Source organism: Convolutriloba macropyga, chromosome 12 (genome assembly GCF_964194025.1).
Source record: "Convolutriloba macropyga chromosome 12, txConMacr16.3, whole genome shotgun sequence".
In the NCBI taxonomy this organism is placed as follows: Eukaryota; Metazoa; Xenacoelomorpha; order Acoela; family Convolutidae; genus Convolutriloba; species Convolutriloba macropyga.
The window spans coordinates 37,409,241-37,434,601 of NC_134479.1; the positions used below are offsets into that span (position 1 = coordinate 37,409,241).

The 25,361-nt window shown below is 34.5% G+C and overlaps 2 protein-coding genes across 3 annotated transcripts in view; both read right to left on the reverse strand.

Moving 5' to 3' along the window:
• The window catches only part of LOC142351073 (kinesin-associated protein 3-like), a 46,156-nt gene extending 38,195 nt beyond the window's left edge, over positions 1–7,961 (reverse strand). For both annotated transcript variants that reach the window (XM_075403157.1, XM_075403156.1), the window contains exons 1-4: positions 7,888–7,961; positions 7,512–7,643; positions 3,469–3,614; positions 2,639–2,836 (exon numbers count right to left, since the gene is read on the reverse strand). In XM_075403157.1, the coding sequence (XP_075259272.1) occupies positions 2,639–2,836; positions 3,469–3,614; positions 7,512–7,643; positions 7,888–7,925 (514 nt within the window). In that variant the 5' untranslated portion in view covers positions 7,926–7,961. The remainder of the gene's footprint in view (positions 1–2,638; positions 2,837–3,468; positions 3,615–7,511; positions 7,644–7,887) is intronic.
• A 9,616-nt stretch (positions 7,962–17,577) lies between these two features.
• Positions 17,578–25,361, reverse strand: part of LOC142350486 (uncharacterized) — a 34,385-nt gene continuing 26,601 nt past the window's right edge. Inside the window, exon 15 of the mRNA XM_075402337.1 lies at positions 17,578–19,175. Coding sequence (XP_075258452.1) covers positions 18,901–19,175 — 275 coding nt within the window. The 3' untranslated portion in view covers positions 17,578–18,900. The remainder of the gene's footprint in view (positions 19,176–25,361) is intronic.

A 25,361-nucleotide genomic window follows, 5' to 3' on the forward strand; every position in this document is an offset into this window, starting at 1 on the left:
CACATAAAGCAGTAAAGAGGCATAAAAATCTGAGCAAAATTGACGTTTGAAAGGTCGCAGCGTGAAAAAATGTACGCCGAAAAAATTCTTCAGATGACAAAACAAAAACAAAGAGTACGGCAATATAGCTTTAATTAGGTTAAACATCTCGCAATTTACTAGCAATTTATCAATAAAAATAACAGAGAAAATATCAAGCATCAAAAAAGTCCACAGAAGAATGATCAACGAGCATCCTTCTAGACTCCGACCAAACAAGCAACAAATCACCTAGCAATAGCTTTAAATTTGCCAACCCAAACAATAGGAACTACATGATCAAAGACTAGTTTGATGGATTGGATGTAAGGCGGAAACTCGGTTAAGCAATATGAATTTTTGCATCAATAAGACGATTTAAAAGTTTGGAAATTAGGCGAATACTAATAAAAAAAACGCTCAAAACGGTATCCACGCAACGCTGTAATGTAGTTAAGTGTCCCTAACACATTTTTCGTATCAAAAAACTAAGCCCTGCAGCATCGATTAAAAAGCAGCCTTTTATTTATTCAGTTGGTAAAAACATTTTTATGTCTACAATTTCACAACCGCTCTCAACCACGTTCAATAAAAAAATAGCTTTTATTTAATTAGATGCTTAAAAAGATACTCTGCTGTGTTCTGAAACAATGATGAAATGAGCAAAACAATATATAATAATTTAAGATACCAATTTATATCACAAAAAAAAAATCAGTTTTATAGCAGCTTTTTCCTTATTTCATAAAGCATTTTTCTATTACTAGCACTTTTTACTCGATCAGGGATTTATAAAATGCGCATTATTGTTTCGGATCAAATAATGTCAATTTTGGTGGAGATTAGAATCTTCTCATCATTTCGCTCGTGAGATGGAGAATGTGCAATATTATGCTCACTTTTCTTTTAACAATTTCGCCAGTGTTTCCGGCATTACCCAGAAATTGTTGAATAAGTTTAAATAGAAGATAATTTTTTCAGGCCACATTTTGTCAACTGAAAACACACCGCGAATAAGTTATTTTCACTATCTTCTTCAATGCAAGAGGATATTTTGAATTGTGCGTATTTTGAGCAGGTTAGAAAGTTACAGAGGGAAGCAGATCAATTCTGACGTAGACACCAAAAAACAGAAACCAGAAATCATAACCAACAAGGAGGTATTGTGCGTTCGAATTTAGTGCTCCGACTGCCCTCATCCACATTCTTGGCTCAAATATCTATCAAACCAAAGCAGATATAGGAAGAAGTTAAAATGAAAAAGTACATGATGCTTTGCAACTTCATTTATTCTCAAATAAAGACATAACATAGATACCAATGAGTTAAAAGTAGTCTGCTTATTTTTTCTTTTCACCAGAATGAACAACAAAAATGAATTTTTCTTTTACAAAAATTTAACCAGAAATCTAATGACACTTATTATTATTATTGGGAATAACAGACAAGACAACAAAAACAAATACATACGAAACTCAGGATGTCAAGAGGATATTTTTTTGAAAAGCCAGTATCGAAATCAAATAACTTTAATGAAAACTAAAACTAGTATACAAATGCACTTGTTTTCACTTGAAAGTAGCTGATAGTTGTCATTAGGGAGACTAATATACAAGTCTAGAACAAAAACGCTAATAAAGAGGCAAAAATCGGAAATAAATTTATATTTTCCAAAACAAACCATTACAAAGTCAAACGCATAAACTATTGAGCTGAAAAAAGTTCAATGATGGCTGTCTAGAAAGCCCAACGGTCCTTTCATTATTAATACCTAGTGCTAATTCCACACGCATACAAAAAACAGAAAAAAAAGAAACAGGCAAAACTAAAGTTGCTTACAATTAAGAGTGAGAGATTTTTAGATCACACTAAATGAAGAAGTCACGAATAAAAAAACTTGAAAAACAAAATTGGTAAAACAAAAAGCTTTTTCCTCAAGCGAACGAACATTCTACAACACATAATCATCAACCAAAAAACACCCAAGAATTCAAAATTGCTTCAGTCTTCATTCAAGAGCATTTAGGAAAATTAATCTTCCAAAATAGCTTAATTATGCTGATCTTATGTATGAAAAAACGCAAAAATTCAACCTTTGATCTTACTTTACTGTAAAGATTTTTTCGGTATCACTCAATTTTCTTTATTTATTTTTCCTTGCTTTTATCAGTTTGGCTTTTGTTAAATTGCGCTACTTATTCTAGATGTTAAACTTTGTTCTCTATGTTCAAAGAAGCCCATTGACACACAAGTCACATTACTGACAAAACGGCAATTTTAACTTAAAATTAGATCAACATTTTGCGCAAAATTAAGTTCATTTGACGAAATTCTCTATTAAAGACTTAAGATATGTTTGAAATAGTAGAACCTCTCACAAGCAGAGATAAAAGCCAAAGCTAATCAGCTATAGAATCTTTTAAAACCGCAAACAGTTCTCCGAGGGACTTTTATGAAATTATTTACCAATTAGGTTTTCTTTAATTTCTACCGTAAAATTGTTCATGAATTTAATCACGGAAAACCGTGACAATTGCAAGTAAGCATACCCACCTCAATAACTGTTTAGTACGTAATCTTTTTTCAGCTTCAAGTTTTCATACTCTGTACTCAATCGTACCATTTTGGAGCAGTTCCTCGAGGTTATCGGGATTCCTGGCCAGCTGTAAAATGAGAGCTGCTCCTCTGACTTTCTCCGGAATGTCCTCGTACATCAAGTCACAGTACTCATCCAAATCATTTAGATTCGCTACCTCATTCACCTCTGTTCCTTCAAGTGACGGCGCCTCTAGCTGGTTGCGGTCTTTGGCTGCGGCAGCTTAACAGAAAAGTCTGCATCATTCTTAAGTTTTGCTGCACTGAGGAGAGGTTGTGTGGTAAAGTTATAATTCAATCCATAAAGACAAAGATTTTTTAAAAAAATGAAAAAAAAATTGACATACAATTACACTGCCCGTTGAAAAAGAAAGAGGCCGCAAATTTTTCATGAAGTGTTATTTTAGCGGGGAAATTTGAGTTCAAACTATTGTTGCCCGCATTTTTTATTAAAAATATTACATAAGTTCAATCCGACTTTTTTATATACGATTCTGAATGTACACTGAGTACACCATTACTATGTCAGTAGTATCGTATATACACAGGAAGATCGGGGGGGGAGATGCTTCGAGATCCCTTTGGCAGAGGGGGATCCTTGATCCCGTAGGGGAGATCTTTTATGTTAAGAAAGTGGTAATTGCGCTACATGTATTTGTCTGGTGGCTTATTGTTGGTATATATATTTTGCGAGTGCGAGAGAGGGCAGATCCTTCATGAAAGATCTACCCTACGGGATCGAGGATCCCCCCCCCCATCTTCCTCTTCCTGTATATATACGATACTACTCATGTCAATAACAACAATTGAGAGGTTGGCGGTAGCTATTAATTAACTTAATTAAGACAGACTTACCGGGTGCGTCTTTTCTGTTCTGCAAATAGTAGAGAAGTTGTTCCACTTCTGGCTGTTTATTAGCTGGGATCAGTTTGCACATGTTCACAATCTCCTCACTCAACGCACGCACATCTGTTGTCTCTGTTAGATTCTTCACACGAATACTTAAACACAGGAAAATTGAAACACGGAGAAGGCAACAGTCGTGATAAATTACTGATAGTACCATAAATGGCAAACTTTGGACCTTTTTCGTAACAGTCACCAATCAGATACGTTCACCTCATTACTAAGACGCAGGGATTGAAATCACTTATACACTTATAATATTTCCCAATTGAAGACAACATAGCTGGCAGATTACCCGAAAATAGCCACAATAGCTTCGCAGAGCTAAGGTCTCAAGAAGATAAAAAAAAACAGAATAAAAAATTCTTATTTAATGAGATGTTAGATTTTGATTAAGAATCTGTCTCTTTTTTCTGCTTCTATTCGAAGCTCTTAAAAAATTTTCATTTAGAGTGACATACACTCACTTGACCTCATCTCCTTGAATTGAAGAAAAGAAAAGTAAATTTGAGAGTGAGAAAGTAGTTTTCGAGAGTGAAGTAAGTCACGTGTGATCAAAAACTTAATCAGGCGAACGCAAGAACAACTCGCTCCACGAGTGAAAAGAACGGAAGTTACGCACAAAATTAAGTTGAAATTGCATGAACGAATGCAAAAAAAGCAGATTTGAAGTGAATGTGACTTTATATGGTCAAAACAAAAATATTGACGAAATAAAAAAAATCGAATTACCTAATCATCTGAAAATTAACAAATTCTCCGATATCAAAAAGGAAAATTTAAGTCAAAAAAACCTATAATCGCCAAACTCAAAAAATAAAAAAAGAAATAGTGTCAAAGACATAAAACCAGTAGCTATGGAATCGAACTAACCATTAGGTTCATTTATGCCTGATTAGCAACCAATGAGACCCATCACTAAGGATACTAAGTGATATGAAAACAAAAAAGTTTGAAAAAGGAGAAAATTAAGACATTCACTAATGTTTCAAGACAACAATTAATGCCAAAGTCATAAAACGCATTAGCTACCCGTTGCTGAAATACATCAATTGCAAAACATTGAAATTAGAACACATATGTATCATATTAATAGCACTCAAGAGAGGACAAAAAACAGATGTAAAAAAAACTGGAACACGTAAAAAGTTCCCTCACAAAAATCATGCATCAAACCTAATCGCATTTTCGCTTGCTTTACTACTTCAGTGTGTCTAAAATCACCACTCTAATTTGACCTCTCATAGACTTGAAAAGTCCGAAAAAAGTGTGAACAGATCTCAAAAATGAGAAAGCGCACCAATACAATCCAAATACTTTAGATTGTTAAAAACCAAGAGAAGGCCAATAATATCCCCAGCTATCGCTTTGCGGCAATTAAATAAATTCGACGTTATGAGCCTTCAGCTCTGTAAATAACCAGCTCTAAATAATGATGAGATCAAAAAAACATGCGTTCTTGGCAATTAGCCGAAGGATGTTACACTTTAGCGCTACGAACCACACGCCCATTTTAACATAAAATGAATGTGAGCTTTCTGCGTTATTGCAGCGAAACATCACTGAAACAAGAGTGGTCTGCTCTCAACTGACCTTTTTCATTTTTTTCCACAATAGCTTCGAAGAGCTAAGGTCTCAAAAAGATAGTAAAAAAACAGAATAAAAAAATTCTTTATTTAATGATATGTTAGATTTTGACTAAGAATCTGTCTCTTTTTTCTGCTTCTATTTGCTGCTCTAAAAAAAATTTTCATTTAGAGTGACATACACTCACTTGTCCTCATCTCCTTGAATTGAAGTAAAGCAAAGTAAATTTGAGAGTGAGAAAGTAGTTTTCGAGAGTGAAGTAAGTCACGTGTGATCAAAAACTTAATCAGGCGTATGAAAGAACAACTCACTCCACAAGTGAAAAGAACGGAAAAAGCACAAAATTAAGTTGAAATTGCATGAACGAATGCAAAAAAGCAGATTTGAAGTGATTGTGACTTTATATGGTCAAAACAAAAATATTGACGAAATAAAAAAATCGAATTACCTAATCATCTGAAAATTAACAAATTCTCCGATATCAAAAAGGAAAATTTAGGTCAAAAACCTATATGCGCAAAGACGAACAAAATCGACTTCTTTACCAGATTTACGGATTTAGGAAACAATATCAATCTTTAATAATATTAAACTTATGAGAGTTTTCTCGAGTGAGGGAATTACTCACGGACAAAGTAAAGAGGGAAAAAATGGCAGAAAGTATGGCAGAAATCAGGAAACACAGCATAAAGCATAAGTGAGACATTGTCAGATGAAAGAACATTTTCAGCAGTTATAATGGCTGAAAAAGGGACAAGAGCACTACAAATGAAAGCAAGATTCACAAATTCACTTGAACACTTCGAAACGGTAACTTAATCAAGGAAAACGTTAGCTAGAAGTTGGAGACAAAAAATTGACCAAAATTACGCCGAAATTAAAAGCCAAAATTTTCTTGTCACTAAGTGAAAGGACCGCAGGAGAAATAAAAGAAATGTGTAAAAATCATAAAAGCAATTCCTATGAACTCAAGCAAGTTGTACTTAATTTTTGCTTAGCAACCAATGAAAAATGAAACCTAGATATCAAAAATGATAACTCATAAATGAGACTAAATGATAAGACAACCAAAATTACAGCCGATTCTCAAAACCAATTAGAACACAAATTGTGTAAAAGTCACAGAAAGCATTAGCTAAGGACTGAAAAATTTAATTCAATTAACAAAATTTTCATCACCAACCCATGAGAACTCGATATTTCAAAGAAACCAATAGTTATGAAATGAAGCGATTTTCTCAATTTTCTACAATCTTTTAGTATTCTTTGTAACCGATAGGACCATTCAAAATGAGAATAAGAGATAAGAAAACCAAGTGAAAACTTCTCGGAAAGAGTTAGTGTCAAGGTTATAAAAATCTATAGCTTTGACCTAAAACTATTACCTCATATAAAAAAACTATTTAATGTCATTAAAAAATTAGGTTTGAATTGAATCTATTATCTTACCCAAACAGTGAGACCTTTCCCTAACAAGATTACATGAGACACCAAAGTACAACAAATAATCGCCAAACTCAAAAAATAAAAAAAGAAATAGTGTCAAAGACATAAAACCAGTAGCTATGGAATCGAACTAATCATTAGGTTCATTTATGCCTGATTAGCAAACAATGAGACCCATCACTAAGGATACTAAGTGATATGAAAACAAAAAAGTTTGAAAAAGGAGAAAATTAAGACATTCACTAATGTTTCAAGACAACAATTAATGCCAAAGTCATAAAACGCATTAGCTACCCGTTGCTGAAATACATCAATTGCAAAACATTGAAATTAGAACACATATGTATCATATTAATAGCACTCAAGAGAGGACATAAAACAGATGTAAAAAAAACTGGAACACGTAAAAAGTTCCCTCACAAAAATCATGCATCAAACCTAATCGCATTTTCGCTTGCTTTACTACTTCAGTGTGTCTAAAATCACCACTCTAATTTGACCTCTCATAGACTTGAAAAGTCCGAAAAAAGTGTGAACAGATCTCAAAAATGAGAAAGCGCACCAATACAATCCAAATACTTTAGATTGTTAAAAACCAAGAGAAGGCCAATAATATCCCCAGCTATCGCTTTGCGGCAATTAATAAAATTCGACGTTATGAGCCTTCAGCTCTGTAAATAACCAGCTCTAAATAATGATGAGATCAAAAAAACATGCGTTCTTGGCAATTAGCCGAAGGATGTTTCAAACACTTTAGCGCCACGAACCACACGCCCATTTATTTTAATATAAAATGAATGAGAGCTTTCTGCGTTATTGCAGCGAAACATCACTGAAACAAGAGTGGTATGCTCTCAACTGACCTTTTTCTCATTTGTTTCAACTTCCCATAGCTAAATTATTCAAAAGTTACCCAAAATATATAATTGGGCTGAAATAGCAAGTTGGTTCATAATAACATTTTGGAGCAGTTCTTTCTCTCTCCAAGCATTGGGTCTCCCATCTCCCCTAGAATTGTTGCTTCCACTTCATATTGCACAACTAGGGCCTTCTCAGTCGGATGCGCGTCTACGCCGCACGACTTTACTTTCCTACAAATATCAGCCACAATGCGAATACACAAATTTAATAATTCTAGAACACGGACGACAAATATAGAAACAATTTTCCTCACCACGTATTAATGAACCATACAACCATTATACGCAAAAAAACGCAAAATAGTTTGTTCGTAAAGAGTTCTGATAATAAAACTATCCACCCGAAATTAACGACTTTCAAGATTTAAGCACTGCGTAAGGTTTCCGCACCACTCGACAATGGAACGTTGCTCACTTTTTGAGGTATCGTGCGTCGTCGACGTTCATGGCCATCTGAAAAAGAATGTTATTTTATTGAAAAACTACGTGATAATAATCCACAAAGAAAACAAGACAAACTTGTGCTTCAGACTTCATAATGAAATATTGAACCAAACAATTCCTACAAACTTGGTTTGAGTGCTAGTTGATAATCATTTGCTTTTATGCGCTTCAATGCCCGACAGCCACGCTAAATAACTTTAAGGTCTCGGAAAAGAATATCCTATAATAGCAACAAGACGGCTCGTACGAGTCTGAGCGTAACACAGAACTTTCCAACATACATCTCAAGGTTGCGAAAACATCTTTTAAATTCTGTCAGGGAAAATATTGCGAGAATCCGAAAGCAACTTTTATGCAATGGAGAAAATTATTTGTCCTGTTTGAACCAAAAAATACATCTTCCATCGACCGACAAAAACGAAAGTTTAGTACAAATGAAAGACACGGACACAGAAAAACCATACAAACACATATTAAACAAACAAACACCAACATAAAAATGCAAAACCAAACATTAAAAAAAAACATTTTTAAAAAACGAAAACTTTCTTTCTGGCAATTTGTCAAAACTCAAGGTCACTCACTGTTCATTTAGGTCATCTTTTCTTTAAAAAATTGGTTTGGACATTTTTAGGCATTCGCATCAGTAAATATAAATTTGACACTAAACATTTAAGCAAATGTTTTTTCGAAAATTTTTCGTCAATTTCGCTCTTTCATGAGCATAATGGGACAACATTTTTAGAATCATGCAGACGTGTGTGTTAAACGCGATTTAAAAACACACCGTTTTAGACTCAACTCAAGCAGCAATTTGTCGAAAAAATAAAACAATGTTTCCAATTTTGACATAATTTCTGACAGTTTTTGCACTGTTTGAAGACATTTAAAAGAACATTTAGAAGAACAATTAAAAGAACTAACTTTCCCTAACTAACTCTCTCCTTCTTCTCTCTTTCTATTACACACACAAAGCACAAATATTAAAAACATTACACACAAACACACACATACACACCACTCACGACATCGAAAAAGGAATTATAAATTTTCTTTTACGCATCCAATCGTTACCAGAGGTTCATCGCCGTTCATTTAAGTTTTGCACTTCTTGAGGCAATTGTATCGGTAATCCTTAAAATGACTTAAAAATTTCAAAAGAAGTTTTTTTGAAGTTTTTCGAAAATGTTCTCATTTTGAATGTTTCAAGAGCCCAATAGGCCTACTCATTCTTTAAAATCTAGCAGATAAGTTAACAGTAAGATTCAGTTAACACACTTGAGCTTTTTAAAATACATAGCATAAACTGACTAATATCAGAAGAATTGCTCTCGAACGACAGGCGAGGCTATTTAATTCAGGGGCTGTAGCCTAGATAAATTTCTCTTCATTGGCGAAAAATGGTTCACAACGCCGGGATTCGAACCATTAACCTCCCGGTCCCTCACTGGAAGTACTGCCCACTTGTCTATCAGGCCATTCTTTTTGCTATGCTGCAATCGGTTTTATTTTAGCAACAAGCTTTACTTCGGAGTGTGAACAATAGTGATCACTCAAAAATGCAGAAAAAAAGCATTGAAAAGTCGCTTGAGAAGTCAAAGAAAACTCTAGAAGAAAAACGGAAAAACGGTCAAGCGAAAAATTTGCTCGAAAAGAACACGTTCACAATAATTGCTACGAACATCGTTCGAGAGCAATTGAAAACCGCAATTTGTAGCAAGTACTACGTATTGTTTCCTGACTTTTTTCACTCTGCCTCTATTTGTCTCTAATAATTAAAGAAACTAACTCTCTCAGACAAACTCACTCTTCCTCCCCCTCTCCTACAAACAAACAGCACAAATTGCACATACACACACCCATACATACGCTCTCACAAGCTCGCACACACACACACACACACACACACACACACACACAAATTCAAAAACCAAAATAAACAGTTAGAAAAACTTTCTTTTTAGCCTCTGATCTTTACTCGAGGTTCATCGCCATTCATTTAAGTCTTGTCTTTTTCCGGAAAAATGGCGTGGACTTCTTGTGGTAATTGTGTCGGTCATCGTGTCGGTAATCGAGTGAGGCAATTGTGTCGGTAATTTGAAATTATCTTTTTGAAGTTTTTCGAAATATTTTGTCATTTTTTATGTTTCATGAGCATCAAAATCTATTCGTTTTTTTAAAATCTCGCAGATGTGTTAGCAGCTGATTTAACAAACATATTTGCGGTTTTGAATATAAGTAAAACCTCAAATTGTAGCAAATATTACTTAAATCTCGAAGTTTCAATATTTCTGTAAAATTTTCAATATTTATGACTGTTCTTACACTCTGACCCTAATTGTGTATAACATGTACGGAAACCGTTAAAAATGCCGAAGACTCTTATGTAGTAGCTTTGTGGACAATTGATTCTCAGAAAATTTTATGTTTTCGACCTTTCATTCTTTTCAGCAAGAGTATCTTTTAAAGAAAGTCATCACTTTTCATGTGAGGAAATTCGCAATCAAAAAAGTATTTCTTTTTTCAATTTCTAGAAACAACCAACGACTGGGAAACCTCTTTTCGAAAAATTCGTAATTTCAAAATAGAGAGAAAACTAATTTTCTATATTTCAAAAATATGAAAGTTTATATTAAAAATATCGTCATAGCGATCCATAACTTCCTTAACTCTCAATTGTTTCTGAATTTCATCACATTAGAGGCTATTAGTTCGGGCGATCTGCTCTCACAAAATAAAGCATACGAAAAAGACACGAAAAGATTTGCATGTTTACTTTCCAATAAAGAATTTGGTTGATTTGATGTTCATCCCATGAAACCGGTTATTTTACGTCTCCAAGACTTTGAAAGCACTTAAATGGTTACCTCTGATGCAAAAAGAATCGACAACTGTAAAACTTAGATACATTTTTCAGCTTTTAGTTTTACAATTCCAAAATTGATTTCCGCTATTTTAGAGCTCTAAATTGTTTGAAGTCTTTGACTCTCCAAACAATCTTTTCGATACAGAAAAAAACGGTTCTTACATTAGTTTTTAACCAACAGAAGCCAGACGGATAAAAATTTTTCTGTTTTCTGGTGGTTAAAACTATTCTAAGAACAATTTTTTCTGCATAATTGATTTTATTCCAATTATTGATTTTTCAAAGCAATTTTCGGCCAAATAATTAAATTTTCAGGCGACAAATAGGTGACAATCATAAGAAATCAAATTTAAAAAGAACAAAGAGATTAATTACAGCCATTATGTAAACTTGGCGTCTGTAAAAACTGCAAAACATAGGAGTCTGTAAGACTTCCGCGCCATTTGAGACGCTATTTGGAGCCATTCACCACCCTAGGAATCGACTGAGCGAAAAACAATGTGCAAGAAAAATTGGTTCTAAATTTCGAAATAACAGTAACCGTGAAGTCAAATCGCCTCACATGACTAATTCTCTCTCACAAACAGAAAATTAGCTTAAACATTGTTCCCTCACTTCAATTAAAAAACAAAGTGAAATAATTTCACTCCTAGGCAGCGTCCAATTTTACCTCGAATAGAAAAATATAGGGACAGATCTACAAAAGAAGAGCCCCTGCAGAATTAAAAAATCTTCTATTTGTAAGAAACCACTGTGACGAATGATGAAACCTCAAATCAAACAAATCTAAGTGCATGTTAATCTTGCACAAAAAAGCAAACTTTAAAAAGAATTGAACGGAGAAGATCTGAAATAAAGATAGATAAACGATGAACCATTTGATCCCTTTCACAAATCATTTTTCTGTCTTTATCAGAATCTTTCAACACTTTGCAAACGAGTAATGCCCCTTCCACTTTAAGCAAGGTTAAATTAACAAGAATTCGATTTAAAAAACTCAAAAACTCTATAAATATTACCAAGAAATGACAATGGAAAATCCAACCAGAAGATAAACGGAGTATCATCATAAGAAAAATTTTAAAACTGATTGTAACTTATGGCTCCCATTACACGTCAAGGCTTATGCTAAGCCACATTCACTTATTTAGTATCTCAAGGCTGATGTATTGGAGCCGGGGCGCCATTTAAAGAGTGCAAAGGTGCTCGTTTGGCATCCTCTTCTGCATTGCCGATCGCAATGCTGGAGAAATTGTTAATTTAACTTAACTTGCAGGCTTTTAAACGACAAACATATCCCACTAAACATCGAAAGAATTGCTCTCAAACGACTAGTGGGAGATCTAAGGAATTGCAGCCTGCTTCAGTGGGGGGGGACTAAATGGAACTAAGAAGTTTAATAGTGGTCTTCAAATAACCAAATTAGAGGCTAGCATATACCACTATTAAGATTTAAAGTGAAAAATAGCACCGGTTTCAGCGCACTTTTCATTTGACTTTTAGTATTAAATTGCCGCCAATTGAGTTCAGCTGCTTGAAATTTTGATTGAGAGAGAATTTTAGATCACGCGAAACGCAAAAAGTCAAGGGCGTAAAAGTCACCCGAAAAGTCAAAGTTTGTCAAGCGAATTGTCTTTCGTTGAACATAGTCCTGACTCTCAGTGAGAGCCTACAGGGTTTAGTATCAATACCAATAAGCATTATAGATAGTAACTAAAACTTATGAGAACAAAGTTCAAGTACCGGGCATCTGAAAATGGGCTTTATGGGTTTATCCAGTTTCTATTTCTGACTTTGATTTTTTCATACTGATTTTGAATTGCTTTGCTGAGCAGCTGCTGTTTAAAAGGACTTTGAGCAGAATGACAGAAGAGTGAAACTAGCCTAAGGAAGTCAAAAAGATTTCACGCAAAATGTTGAAAAAGCGGCAAAATGAGGTAAAAAGAAACATTTTTTTGTTGGACGAAGTAAAAAAATAGGAGCGCTATAAAAGCCGGCTGAGATGAGGGCGGCTATTAAAAACTTTTGCTAAAGCGAGTTAGAAATGACGTCACGCGCGCAAATGCCCTTAGTGAGAGGAAGAAGTCATTCAGAAAATTTGACCTTTTCAGCTTTGCTGTGTGAACAAATGTAAAACGAAAAAAGAGCGTCAGACGACGGAACAAAAAAACCAAGAGCACCGCAATATAGCTCCGTTCAGCTTACAGCTTCGCAGCTATAAAAAAAAGACCAACAGGACTAATATAATTGCTACAAACGTTTGAGAGCAATTAAAAAGTACATCTAATAAGTGCTCGTTGTCTTCAAAAATATTCCTCCCAATCAGCAAAAAGCGTCAAAATGGGTAAAGCGAAAAAAAAGTTCGACGAAGTAAAAAAACATAGCAGGACAAGTCCTGACGTACAATTCAAAGAATTTTCATTCACTAAACAGAAAACTAGATCTAAAACAGACTACGGATGGATTGGGAAAAACCATTTAAAAAAATTCGATCCAAAAAATCGAAAAACAGTTAAAATCAAAGTGAAATTGCCGCATGTGAACAAAAAACCACTAGCGAATTTTTGTTCAAACACCGTTTTCTCACTCTACTTTAAATTTAGAGCGAAAAAAATTCACGCCGAAAAACCACTCGCTTTGCTCCATTTCCTGTTTCAGCGTGACCAAAATCACTACAGCAATTTGACTTCAAAAATCATGAAAATGTGTGAACAGATCTTAAAAAAACATAGCGGGACAAGTCCTGAAAAACAATTCAAAGAATTGAATAAAAAATTCAGACGTACTCAACCTGACCAGCATATCAATTGAACAATGCCAGCCAGATTACATACAAAATCATCTGAAAAAATTGAGAAACTAAAAGAATCAAAACTAAACAAAAATATACTCATTGCTAAAACTCTTAAGCTTTTAAACCTAAGGCAATTTTTTTCCCTGCAAAAATATGTGCAAAACCAATTTTTGTTTCCGAAATCGGTCCAGTATTATATCTGCAAGACCTGAAAACTATTCATTGGCCTTTGAAGAATAATTAACTAGAAAATGACCCAAAAAATTTGAGAAAAAAAAGAAATCAATTGCAAATTATAAGGAAATGTTGCTGAAAATCGCGATATAAATATCTTTAGAATCATTTCTGTGTCTCTAGAGGCTATCCATTCACCCAATTCCATGCTTTAAAAAGCTCATTGGCTCATAGATCGATAAGCAATGATTTTTAGAAAAAATTCAAACTTCAAAAAATAGAAATTTGTTATTAAAAATTGAAAACCATTCAATTGCCCCATAGCAACTATTTAATAACATACTATCAAACCCTGGATGAGGTTACCTGGCTAGTGAGGCCAGAAAAAAAATAAAAAGATTTCGAAAAAACTTGAAAAATAGCAAATTTTATCAAAAAACTTCATAAAGTCGAAAGATTAGTTCGTCGAAAACGAATCAATTGAAATTTAAAACCATGCAGTAACCTATTATATTATTCAGAACGTTGAATATGTTTTCTCGCACTTGAGAATGGACGAATATCATAAACTGACAAAAACTTTAGGAAACCTTAAAAAAATTGCAGATTTTATCGAAAAAATGCTAAAGTTCGAGACATTTAAATGTTAAAAAGCCGTTCAATTGTTACTAGAAACTATGCAGTGCGCTATTAACAAACCTCATAGGAGATTGGTTGGTCCCTGAACCTGGAAAAACTGAAAGGACGACAAAAATTTTCAAAAACCTGAAAAAAATGCTAATTTTGTAAAAAAAAAAAGCTAAAATTTGTGATATTCAAAAGTTGAAACCTATTCGATGGCAACTAAAAATTTTTCAGTAAGTTATTATCCAACCCCTGATGAGGTTTTCTGGCCCCTGGGACTCAGACAACTTGAATAATGACCATAAATGTCAAAAAAATATGAAAAAAAGTTCTGTCAAAAAATGCTAAAATTCATGATGGCAAAAAGTTGAAAACCATTCTATTACCACTAGAAACTAAGCAGTAATCTATCATCAAACCCTTTACCAAACCCAAAAGGAGGTTTCTTGACACCTAGGGATAAAAAATGACAAGTTTTCAACAACATTGCAAATTAGTATCATTTGCAAAATTGCGTGTTTGTAGTACCAAAACACATAGATCAAAAAATGGCCATAACAAGCACTTTTGTCTCGCAAAATGACTTCATCAACTTTTAAGAACCTCAACCTAAGACTAATAAAAAAACTAAAAAAAAATCAGAAAAAAACATAAAAAATTGCACCATTTTGAGGCCAAAAACTCCTAAAAATAACCTTTTAACCTTAAATAAAGGCCATCCCAGCAGCTGCACCACTATAAGCACTTGAATGACTACTAAATATCACATTGGGCTTCTAATGAGACTTAAAGCCCGCTGGGCTTTACCTGTTTATCCCGTTTTGAAAGATCAAAGTCATTGAAAAATGTGTGAACACATCTTAAAAAAACATAGCCGGAAGAAATTCCGGAAACGACTCGGAGTGAAAATCCATTTAAACGCCATCCAACTACTCATCAAACAAAACGTGCCTTAACTATGTTATGATTATCTTGAAACAAAACCATGAAACAAAAAAGTAAAGACAATAAAATCAAATCTGTTAAAATATGATAAAAAATCGGAGCAAATTTTATAAATTGAGATCCCGAAAAAACTATCTCTGCCAAAATAACTTCATCAAAACAACTAGTACCTACTAAAACCACTCATGTGAATTTTGAGAAAATACTTCAGGCTAAATTATGAAAAGAAAGCTGTTAAAAACAGCTTTCACTGAAAAACTGGAAAAAGTTATCAAATTTTTCAAAATCATATAAATCCAAAAAAAATCCCATCAGCAAATAGGGTATCCAGATGCTCGCAAAACAATAGACAAGTCATAATAGGCTAAGAAACTTAGCTAAAACAGAAAAAAAACGAAAAGCTGCAAAAAATTAAGAAAAATAGTTCCAATTTTCGCCATTTTTTTGTCATATTTCTCAACAAAAAACGATTCTTACCAACAAAACTGTAACCAAATGTTATCATAAATTTGCTCACGTAGAAGGGATTTCTTCAATACCCAATTGAGCCAGTAGCACAAAATAATAGTCAAAAAAGCGCAAAAATTAGCCCGAAAATCAGCAAAATATATGAAAAACCTCCAAATTATCACAAAATTCACAAGAATTTCCAAAACCCTTCAAAGCACTACCAAAACCCGCCTAAAATTAAAACAAAATCATAACCAAACCTCTTAACCTAAATAAACGAAAAAAAAAACTGCTTCAAAATGCCGCACATGAACAAAAAAAATTCGCTCGCTTAGAGAAAACTTTTTCACACATCAATTTCTCGCTCTCTCAAAAGCAGCGATATGAACAAAAACCACTCCCTCTCCGCTCTTCACTTTTGTTCAGCACCAACATCACCCCAAATTTTTTCACGCGTTTCATTTCCCGCTTCAAAAATCACTCCAATAAAATTGATTAAAAAAAGGACTTCTCCAATACTCCTCTTCGAGTCGTAAAAACACAGCGCACCAATACAATTCAAATTCTTTTAATTGTAAAAAAAAGACAGCGCCCCAATACAATTCAATTTCTTTGAATTGTAAAAAAATAGGAGCGCTGTAATAGCCAGCTGAGAAGATGAGGGATTTTTTTGAAGAAACAATTTTTTTGAAGAAAATATTTTCTTTAAATTCAATATTGAGATCATATGTTTTCATCAAAAATAATTTTTGACGAAAATTTTTCTTTAACATGAACTGAAGCCTAACCATTAAATGCAAATTGCTCTACAAATACTAACATACACTCTTTAAACAACAGAAATTTCTTACGAAAAACTATTATTAACCTGCATTTACTTGAACTATTATTCTACTCTTCGGCTAGCTTATGAGTAGAATGGTCAAAGAATAACCGGGCACAACAACACTGGAAGTAAAAAAAAAGCCAAGAAAGAATTGTTTGGATAGTGGACACTCGATTTAAACAACAAACTAAGGTTGGTCAAATTGCTCTCAAACGACATGCGGGGTTTTGTTTTTCAAAATGATTTTTCATCCCTCAGGGGAAAATGATTTTTCCAAAAAGATTTTTCAACCCTCAGGGGAAAATGTTGCGCTAAAAATTGTTACTGATATAATCCAATCTTCATTTTCTCTGCAATTATATGTCAATTGTTTGGAGGTCCTGCCGATGCTTCAATAAAAAAATGAAGGGCATGCGAATTTTTAGACGCAGCATTTCTATGCGAAGATTGAACATAATAATCTAATTTAAAAAACAATATAACAGGTTTAGTGACACAGAACATAACCGACTACCGTCGGTCGGACCGCTCTCAAAGGGGTTGGGTTTTGTTGTAGCTAACTTAGGCACAGGGAAGCTAGTCTCAAAGGTCGAAGATAAGGGGGGGGGGGTGGGAGCGTGGCGGTCCAAGATGGCCCTTTAAACCATGAATAAATTAGCGTCCCTGAGCAGCTTCGTTGAACTGAACACTTCGAGCCTAGTAAAACTCTCAGCGACGCTCGAGTCAATGCTCTCGGGATTTACGAATTGTGTTTTACGAAGAATGTTCCAAGTTATAAAAGTCAAAACGGTCAAGCACAAATTTTGCAAAATAACAGAGACACGCACACATCAACTAATTCCGTAAAACTTTGTACGAGAGCAATTAAACAACATAGTTCAACACAGCTTTGATCTCAGCTGTCACTTCACCGAACATTCAAAAGGGTGCATCCATCCTGTAGCAATTGCGATGTCAGAAACAGGTTGAAAAAAAAAACTGGTCGGTTAGAAATTTCTAATTGAATAAAGTTCAAAGCTTAGTGGCACAGTTATTCAATTTAACTTAACACTTGTAGCAAAAAGCGCAATCGTTCCTTACGAATGGAATAATGACAATTTGAAATGGAATGGACGAAGTTGGCTAAAATAAGTGATATGATTACAAATAGAAGACACCTTTGTGTGTGAAATGTTGTACGAATGTGATTTTAAGTAACCGGAAACTCAGATCATCTGTAAATTTTACCTGCAAACGATGGATTCAATTTTTACTCCAATATAGCCAACGCCTTTTGTGCTATTGCTTTTGTTAGTTGCTTGTTGGAAAGTTTTTTCACATCGTAAAAAAAATTGCCGTCATAACCAGAGTTTAGCTTTTAATTCAAAGTACGTTTCCGGTTCATTGTGGGAAATAGGCAATACAATAAACTATTTTTATACAAGCTAGCTCTAATTATTAGCTAAGCAGTAAGGATTTATTTTTCATTACAATATACATGAGAACGTGTATCTCTCTCGGCTGAAAATTTTGATCTAAAATATCCCCAATAATCGTAATCAAATAATCTGTGTCATTTTGTATATCGCTATAATACTAATGAACAATTTTAGAGCCGAGAAGATATTTGAACACTACTAGTTATCATCAAACGTGATCAAAGACGATATGGTTTTATCGGACGTAGACGACCGCATGGTTAAACCAGCTTCAGAAAGACGAAAGACAAATATATGTACAAAGTTTGCAAGTATTGTGATATTTTTGTAAGTATGAATTGTAAGATAGAATAGGCTATTAAAGCTTTGATAGATGGTCTTTTATAGAAGGAATGTTAGCAATTTTTTCTGGAATATTTCTAAAATGGGTATATGGACATAAATGGAGAAACAGAAACCTGGATATTTTGCTTCAATTGGGTTAAAATTATATCTCAACGATACAACACAAACACCCGGAAAGTGATCCATCACTAAAAAGTTGCAAATTAAAGTTTTACATCACAATATGGGATGGGACAAATTTCGGGAAATCATTCAAATTACGAAATTAAAATTAGGTAAATAAATTTCAGACAATCATTTCAAGGTGATAATAGCTAGACTTAACAGCGAAGACGCATTTAAAGAAGCAGATTTACAAAAAGCACCTTTTAAATCACCAAAATTTGAAACCTCAAAGTATTGGTCTGATCGCACGTCAATATTTTGTCAAAATTTGTCACAACAGATTTGTCACAATTTCCGAGCACATCATCTTTCTTCCGTAAACGAAGTGAGATTTCAGCACAATTTTCATCTCTACATTTGCAAATTTAATCAAAAAATCACTTCTTTTTGTTCAGACTGAAGAATCTGTTCAAACTAGACTTGTGTTGAGGCTGTTTCGAATGAGGTTGGCGTGAAGACACACTCGAACTAGAATGGTGGAGATCCGAAGTGGCGGATCGGTTGCGCTTAGACGATGGGGATCCAGGTACAAATCCGGTTTCACTGAAACTTGTACTAGCTATCGATTCCGAATCATTGCTGGTGTTAGGATCTCTATTTTCAGCCGAGGTCGATTCTTTGATAGATCCCAAATCTGTACTGTCCAACGTTGCTGAAACAAATTTTTTCACACTGATATAGAGCAGAAATTTAAAAATTTTTCTTCTTAACTCGTCAAAACAAAAACATCGTATGCAGAATTTGCAGAACGCGCTATTAATGTTGTAATTAAGCTTCAAACATTTGGGTTAATACCTAACAACTCATTCAAAATTCTACTATGGCAATTCAACTCTGTTATCGGAATTTTCCGCCACCAATTAACAAACTTTGAAATTTTGACATTTCGTTTGTCCATGATACATGGATGTTTTCATGTTAGTCAACGAATGAAAAATAGTTAACCTTTGAAATTCGTTCATTTAAACTTGCGTCTCAAAAGAAGGCCGTTGAGGTTGTTGTTGTTTGCGTTGGTTAGCATTAGCACTGTTATTAACAGAAGAGCCTGCACGTTTGTCTTCCTGACCACCAAGGCCCAGTTGAGAAGATGATATACCATGTTGTACAGTCTGATTAGCAGAAAAGTTAGGGGTGGGAGGGGGCGCTATGTTGGGTCTCGAAGTAGGGTTGTACGGGTTTGGACTTTGTCGCCGGCCCACCGAGTCGTATCGTCTGGGAATCGACGGAGTAGTGCCGGTGCCCGAAGTTGAAGTATTCGCAAACGATCGTCGATTATCGTCGCGAGGCAAATTTGAAGGTTCGGAGGTTGTGCTTACGTACAACTCATGATGACTTCGGTTTTGAGTGGGTCGTTCAACTGAAGGATTTAAATAACTATCATTATCGAAAGGTTTTGGGCTTAAAGAGGAAACGTAATTAGTGCGGTAGCTAGGTTCAGCAGTGTTAATATCAAGCAAAGGCGAGGAGGAACTATACAATTTACTTTCTAGGTCAAACGAACTAGTAGGTATAGATGGAAAATCGATGTTGGTTTCAACAGCAATGTTAGATCTCGGTTGCGGAACCTCGTAAAATGGATATGCTCCGGCTCGGCTCAATGATTCGTAACTGGTCGATGATTCATGATCAGATCGGTGGCTACTGTAAGTTCCCCTATGTCCGAAACCACTTAAATTTGACGGAACTTCATAGTTGGGTTCATCGCTATCTTTTCCATACGTCTCGTAATTACTGTTTGATTTTCGCATGGAGCTTGAAAAGCCGACAAAGTTTGCAGTTTTTGGCAAGAAAGAGCTCCTTGAGTCAGTTGAACTTTGCGATTGCGAAGAATAATTTGCGGATTTCCTTGAAATATTCGGTGAAACGGGTGCATTTGCAACACCATGAGTTATTGAAGCTAGTTTATTACTCGCAGTTATAATTGCTGGCGTATGTTTAGCATTGAACGCAGTAACGGTAACATGAAAAGATTCTTGATCTTCATTTTCCAGATTAATTGATGACGTTGAATTTTTTTGAAACTTCTTGGGAGGCAATGGAGGCGCTAAGCTACCTTTTGAATTAAAGGAAGACCGGGTCGAGTTATTCGTAGTAAGTTGCGATTGGTTCTGTCGCTTGAATGAACCGTTCGTTAACGTATTGCGAGAAATAATTGAAAAACTTTTTGGCGAAGGCTGCGATTGGTGTTCAGATGGTGAAGAAATAGATAGAGCAGATTCTTAAACAGAAAACAACAGTATGTTAGTAGAATAGCAAATATATAAATAAAGAAGAAAGAAAAGCATCACAAGAAGTTTAAAGTTATCTAAAATGATCTATAAAAGATCTATGGTGTCTCAATGATCAAAGGCATGATGATAGTAGATGATTGATAACTTCCATTTGTTCAAAATTAATAATCAATCTTTTTTGAGTAATATCAGTTTGGCCCACTCAAAATATAAGCTAAGGAGGCCTTACAGATAGTTCGAAAAAGAGAAGAAAATGAAACACAGCCGGAAAATTGCGGAAAAATAGCCGCCGTTGACGCATATCGGGAGTAAAATTCTAAAACTATCCGTAATTTAATTTAGCTTCTAAATTGAAAGCTATTAAGCTATTTAATAATGTCAGCTAAAAATCAGTCTAATGGACTTTATTAAACTAATGCACTATGACTGAATGATCGGGATGTATCGGTTTATCCCGTTTTCATATTTTGCTCTTTTGAAATTGACCGTATTCACTACATTGCGTGAATCAAAGCGTGAAAGAATTCAAAATCAATTCAGTTGAAAGGGAGTGCGGTACGTCACAACTCAAACGTGAAAATCATGACTTAATAAAACAAAAAAAGGATTCAAAAGGTGAAGTGAAATCAAACCACTTGGTAGGACATGTCGGGAAACACAATCCAAGGAAATATATGTTGAACTACAGTACCTGACCAGCAAACCAATTGAACACTGCCAGCCACACAGAAAAACAGTTTCACAATAAAACTAAAGAATATAAACATTGCGAAAACTCTTCAAGATTTCACCGGAAGGCAAATATTGATGCATTCAAATTTAGCCATTAACCCACGCACATGCCTTGAAAAGGGTTTATTGGTCGCTAAACTTGAAATATGAAAAACATTTAAAAAGAAAATTGCAAAATTCAAAAGTTTCCAAATTCAGGATTATCACTACGTTCAAATCAGATTTGTTCTCTTTCTAGAATCTGTCCAGTTACACATCTGCAAGACCTAAAAAAAATTACTGACCCTTCAAGATCGATAAACTCCGAAAATGACGAACACAATTACAAATTTCTTTAAAACTGCTAAAATTCGTAATATTAATAACTACGAGTAATATAGTTGTGATTACGAATATAAAAAAGTTTGCTCTCGCTCATAAAGATCAAAAAATAAAAATTTCAAGCAAAATGAAAATTGCAAATTTTAATAAAAAACTGCAAAAATTCGTAATATTTAAAAATCGAAAAATACTTCATTGGCACTGAAAACTATAAAGTGACTATTATGAAAACCTAGAAGATGTTCCCTGGCTCCTGAGGCCGGAAAACCAATTTTAACAAAACTTGAAAAAAGACTGAAATAATTTTAAAAAGTTGTGATGTTTATATTCTCACAAAATTATCTTCGTCATTAAAAGTTAGCCATTACCCCAAATTTAGGCCTGAAAACTGTTTAGTTGCTCACTAAAAATAAAAGTTTAAAAAACTTCAAATTAGAAAAAAAGGCAAAAAATGAAAGTTGGCAAAATTAATATCCAGATCGTCAAAATCTTTTGTTGTTAAAAACATACCATGAACCAATTTTCAAACCGGAAAAAGGTTATGTGCGCTACAAAATTAAAACGGCTGAAACATAACAAAAAATTTCAAGGACAAAAAATAAGCAAAAAATGCTTTGATTCTAGTGTTAAAGTTGGCATTAACAAAATAAAAAAAAATTAGCATAAGAAGACATTTCGCAGAGCATAATAGCCATATAAACTATGACCGAGCATTAAAAATCCAAATTAGAAAAAGTGAAAATTGAGAACAATAATTAATTGCTTCACTCATGGCTAAAACAGCGAAAATCTGACCTTTTCAACTTGAATTTAGGCCTTCCCGCCTGCCTCCAGAGCATTAAGCACCTAATAGGCTACAAGCCAAACGAGGTCCTCTATTACATCTTCATGGCCGCCCAATTTCAACTTTTTATCCCGTTTCAAAAGCTCAAAGTCATGGAAAAAGGTGTGAAAACGGCACAAATAAACCCTAACTCTTTGGATTGTGAAAAAGGAGAGCGCCTAAATAATAGCTATTTAGAGGCTGAGAGCGGCTATTAACAAGTCAAATGATAAGACTGAATACAAGCGCACTCAAGTAATTTTGAGATAATATGATACACACAATGCACACAGAAGATAACGTGCACATTACAAGAAAAATTTCAATCGCTTAAGTTCGGAACACATTATCGACTTTCAGAATTCGTATCCACATTCAGAATTCGTTTCACTTAAACTGAAAACAAAATCCTGAAATATAACTGTCTAAAGTCAGCCAATTGATCTATCGAAAGGTGAACGATTGGTTGAAAGGGCGTGGGCTGAGCGCAGCGGGGGCTTGGGAGTGGCTGAAGTGCAGGGGGATGTTCAAGCTCAGGAACCGCTCGTCGCACCATGAATTTTATACGTTTCCAAAAGGAGTATCGTTGAATCGCAAAATTAGAGTCTAGAAAGCTCAAAGACCCTAGGAGAACTTTATGCACACAGCGATCTACCAGTTTATCCCGTTTTTAGAAAAAGTTGAAAAGGGTCAGACGACAAATCGGCCAAGAACAAAATCGCATACAAAAGATCAAACGATTAATAAAATTGCAACAAACTTTGTTAGAGAGCAATTGATGAGTAACTTAAGCAGACTAAAAATCGTAAATTACCCAAAAACAGCAGCCCTGACCACTGATGACTTGGCGATTGAACGGTTAGAACAAAAATTAAAAAGACGATGGTTTAATTTTTTCTAAGTTTTGAAAAGTGTCCTTATTTGGACTGCAATTTCCTTAGATTCGTCAAATAGCCGACCTCTACATTGGAGGTTATTAAATTTTGTGATAGCACCAATTCGCAGTACACTATAGAGAATTGGAAAACTCGATGTAATAAGTCTTTTTAAAAATTAGGTCTTAGTGCTCGGGCTTTCTTGGTTTATCCCGTTTCTTTCAATTTCTCTTTCCGACCTTGAGAGTATCTGCGCAAAGTTGCTGAATCAATTATAAAATCCATTTATTTGGAAAAGTGAGCGAGGAAATTCCGAATTCAAACGTGAAAGCGGTTGCTGATGTACATCGAATCAAAAACATACCGGGGACAAGTCCTGAATTACAATCTAAAAAACAAAAAAAAAATCAAAAGTCTAGCTTGTCATCCTACGAGGAAAATTTTTAAGAGTCAACATAGCATATACTAATGCAAACACGTAATTAAACAAAACATAAAACCAAATTGTTGTTCAAATCGCAGAAAAAAAATAACAAGACATTAAGTAATTCCTCACACGATAAAAATTGGGCATCAGAAATTACATTTGTAGGAAACAATACAGAGACAAAGCAAAAGGGGCAACCGATAGCACATTTGGAGATATCCAAATTGCACCCAGCTCTTCGAAAATAAATGCCATAAACTTCATTAAAATATGCAACTAAAACATCCAATCTTTGAAACATAAACCAGCTTATTAAACAGCATATAGAACTTTCGGATCGTTTCCTTTTGTGCCCCCAGCTTAGTGGGTGCATATTATTTGTTCTCTCAGACGCATGTGCCATATTTTTTCATAATGATTTACAATGTAATGACAGGTGTTTGATAACTGGGGGTTCATAACGTACTGGGGGAGCGCAAACGGAAAAGATCCCAAAATTCATATGTACAATCCAGGGATAAAAAATATAAAAACAAATTCAGGCGACAATAAATCAAAGAAACCTTATTCTATTAAATTTAATGGTTTAAAAGTCAAAACATTAGCTGTAAACTGGAAAAATCAAACTGATCCAATCTTGTCTCATGCATAGGACACAAGACATGAGGCATGATAACAATGAGAGTAAGATACTAGAAACCAAACAGATTAACAAGCACGGTCAAAAAACAAAAAGTAAATAATTTTATAACATAGCCGGCAGATTGCCGGAAAATAGCCGCTATCGACGCTTGTGGCGTTACATGATTTGAAACAACTATAGAAATAAAATAGACAGATCGACCACCAGTCCATTAATAGACCACTAGACTTTTTGGGTTAGCTTCAGACTGTGATTTGTATGGGACACATAAGCTCTATAAGGAGAAAGCCCTAATATGGCTTTTCAAAATTAGGATCTTTTCAGTTTGTGCCCCCTCAGCTCATATTATTTGCACCCCCCAGATGCACGTGCAATATTTGGAGGGGGGGGGGGGGGGGGGCACAAACGGAAAAGATCCCAAAATTAATATTCGAAATCAAAAACTCAAGACTCTAATATTCAAGAATTAGGGCATATATTTGGCACTACTTAGATGCACACTATTGACCTTTAATAAGTAAATGTTCATAAAATTTAAAGTTTTATAAGTGAACTCAGAAGTCTTTTTGAGTGAGGTAAGTCATTGAAAAAGTCAATTCCAAAAAGTCACGAAAAGACGAAACAAAAATCTGTTAGACGAAGTAAAAAAAATTTAGGAGCGCTATAATAGCCGCCTAGAATTGAGGACGCGGCTATTAAAAACAAATGATCTCAAGGGAAGTAAAACTATTAACTCGATCTCAACATCTCACGTAAAGTTCTGTGTGTTTTTTATTGTTATTCAGA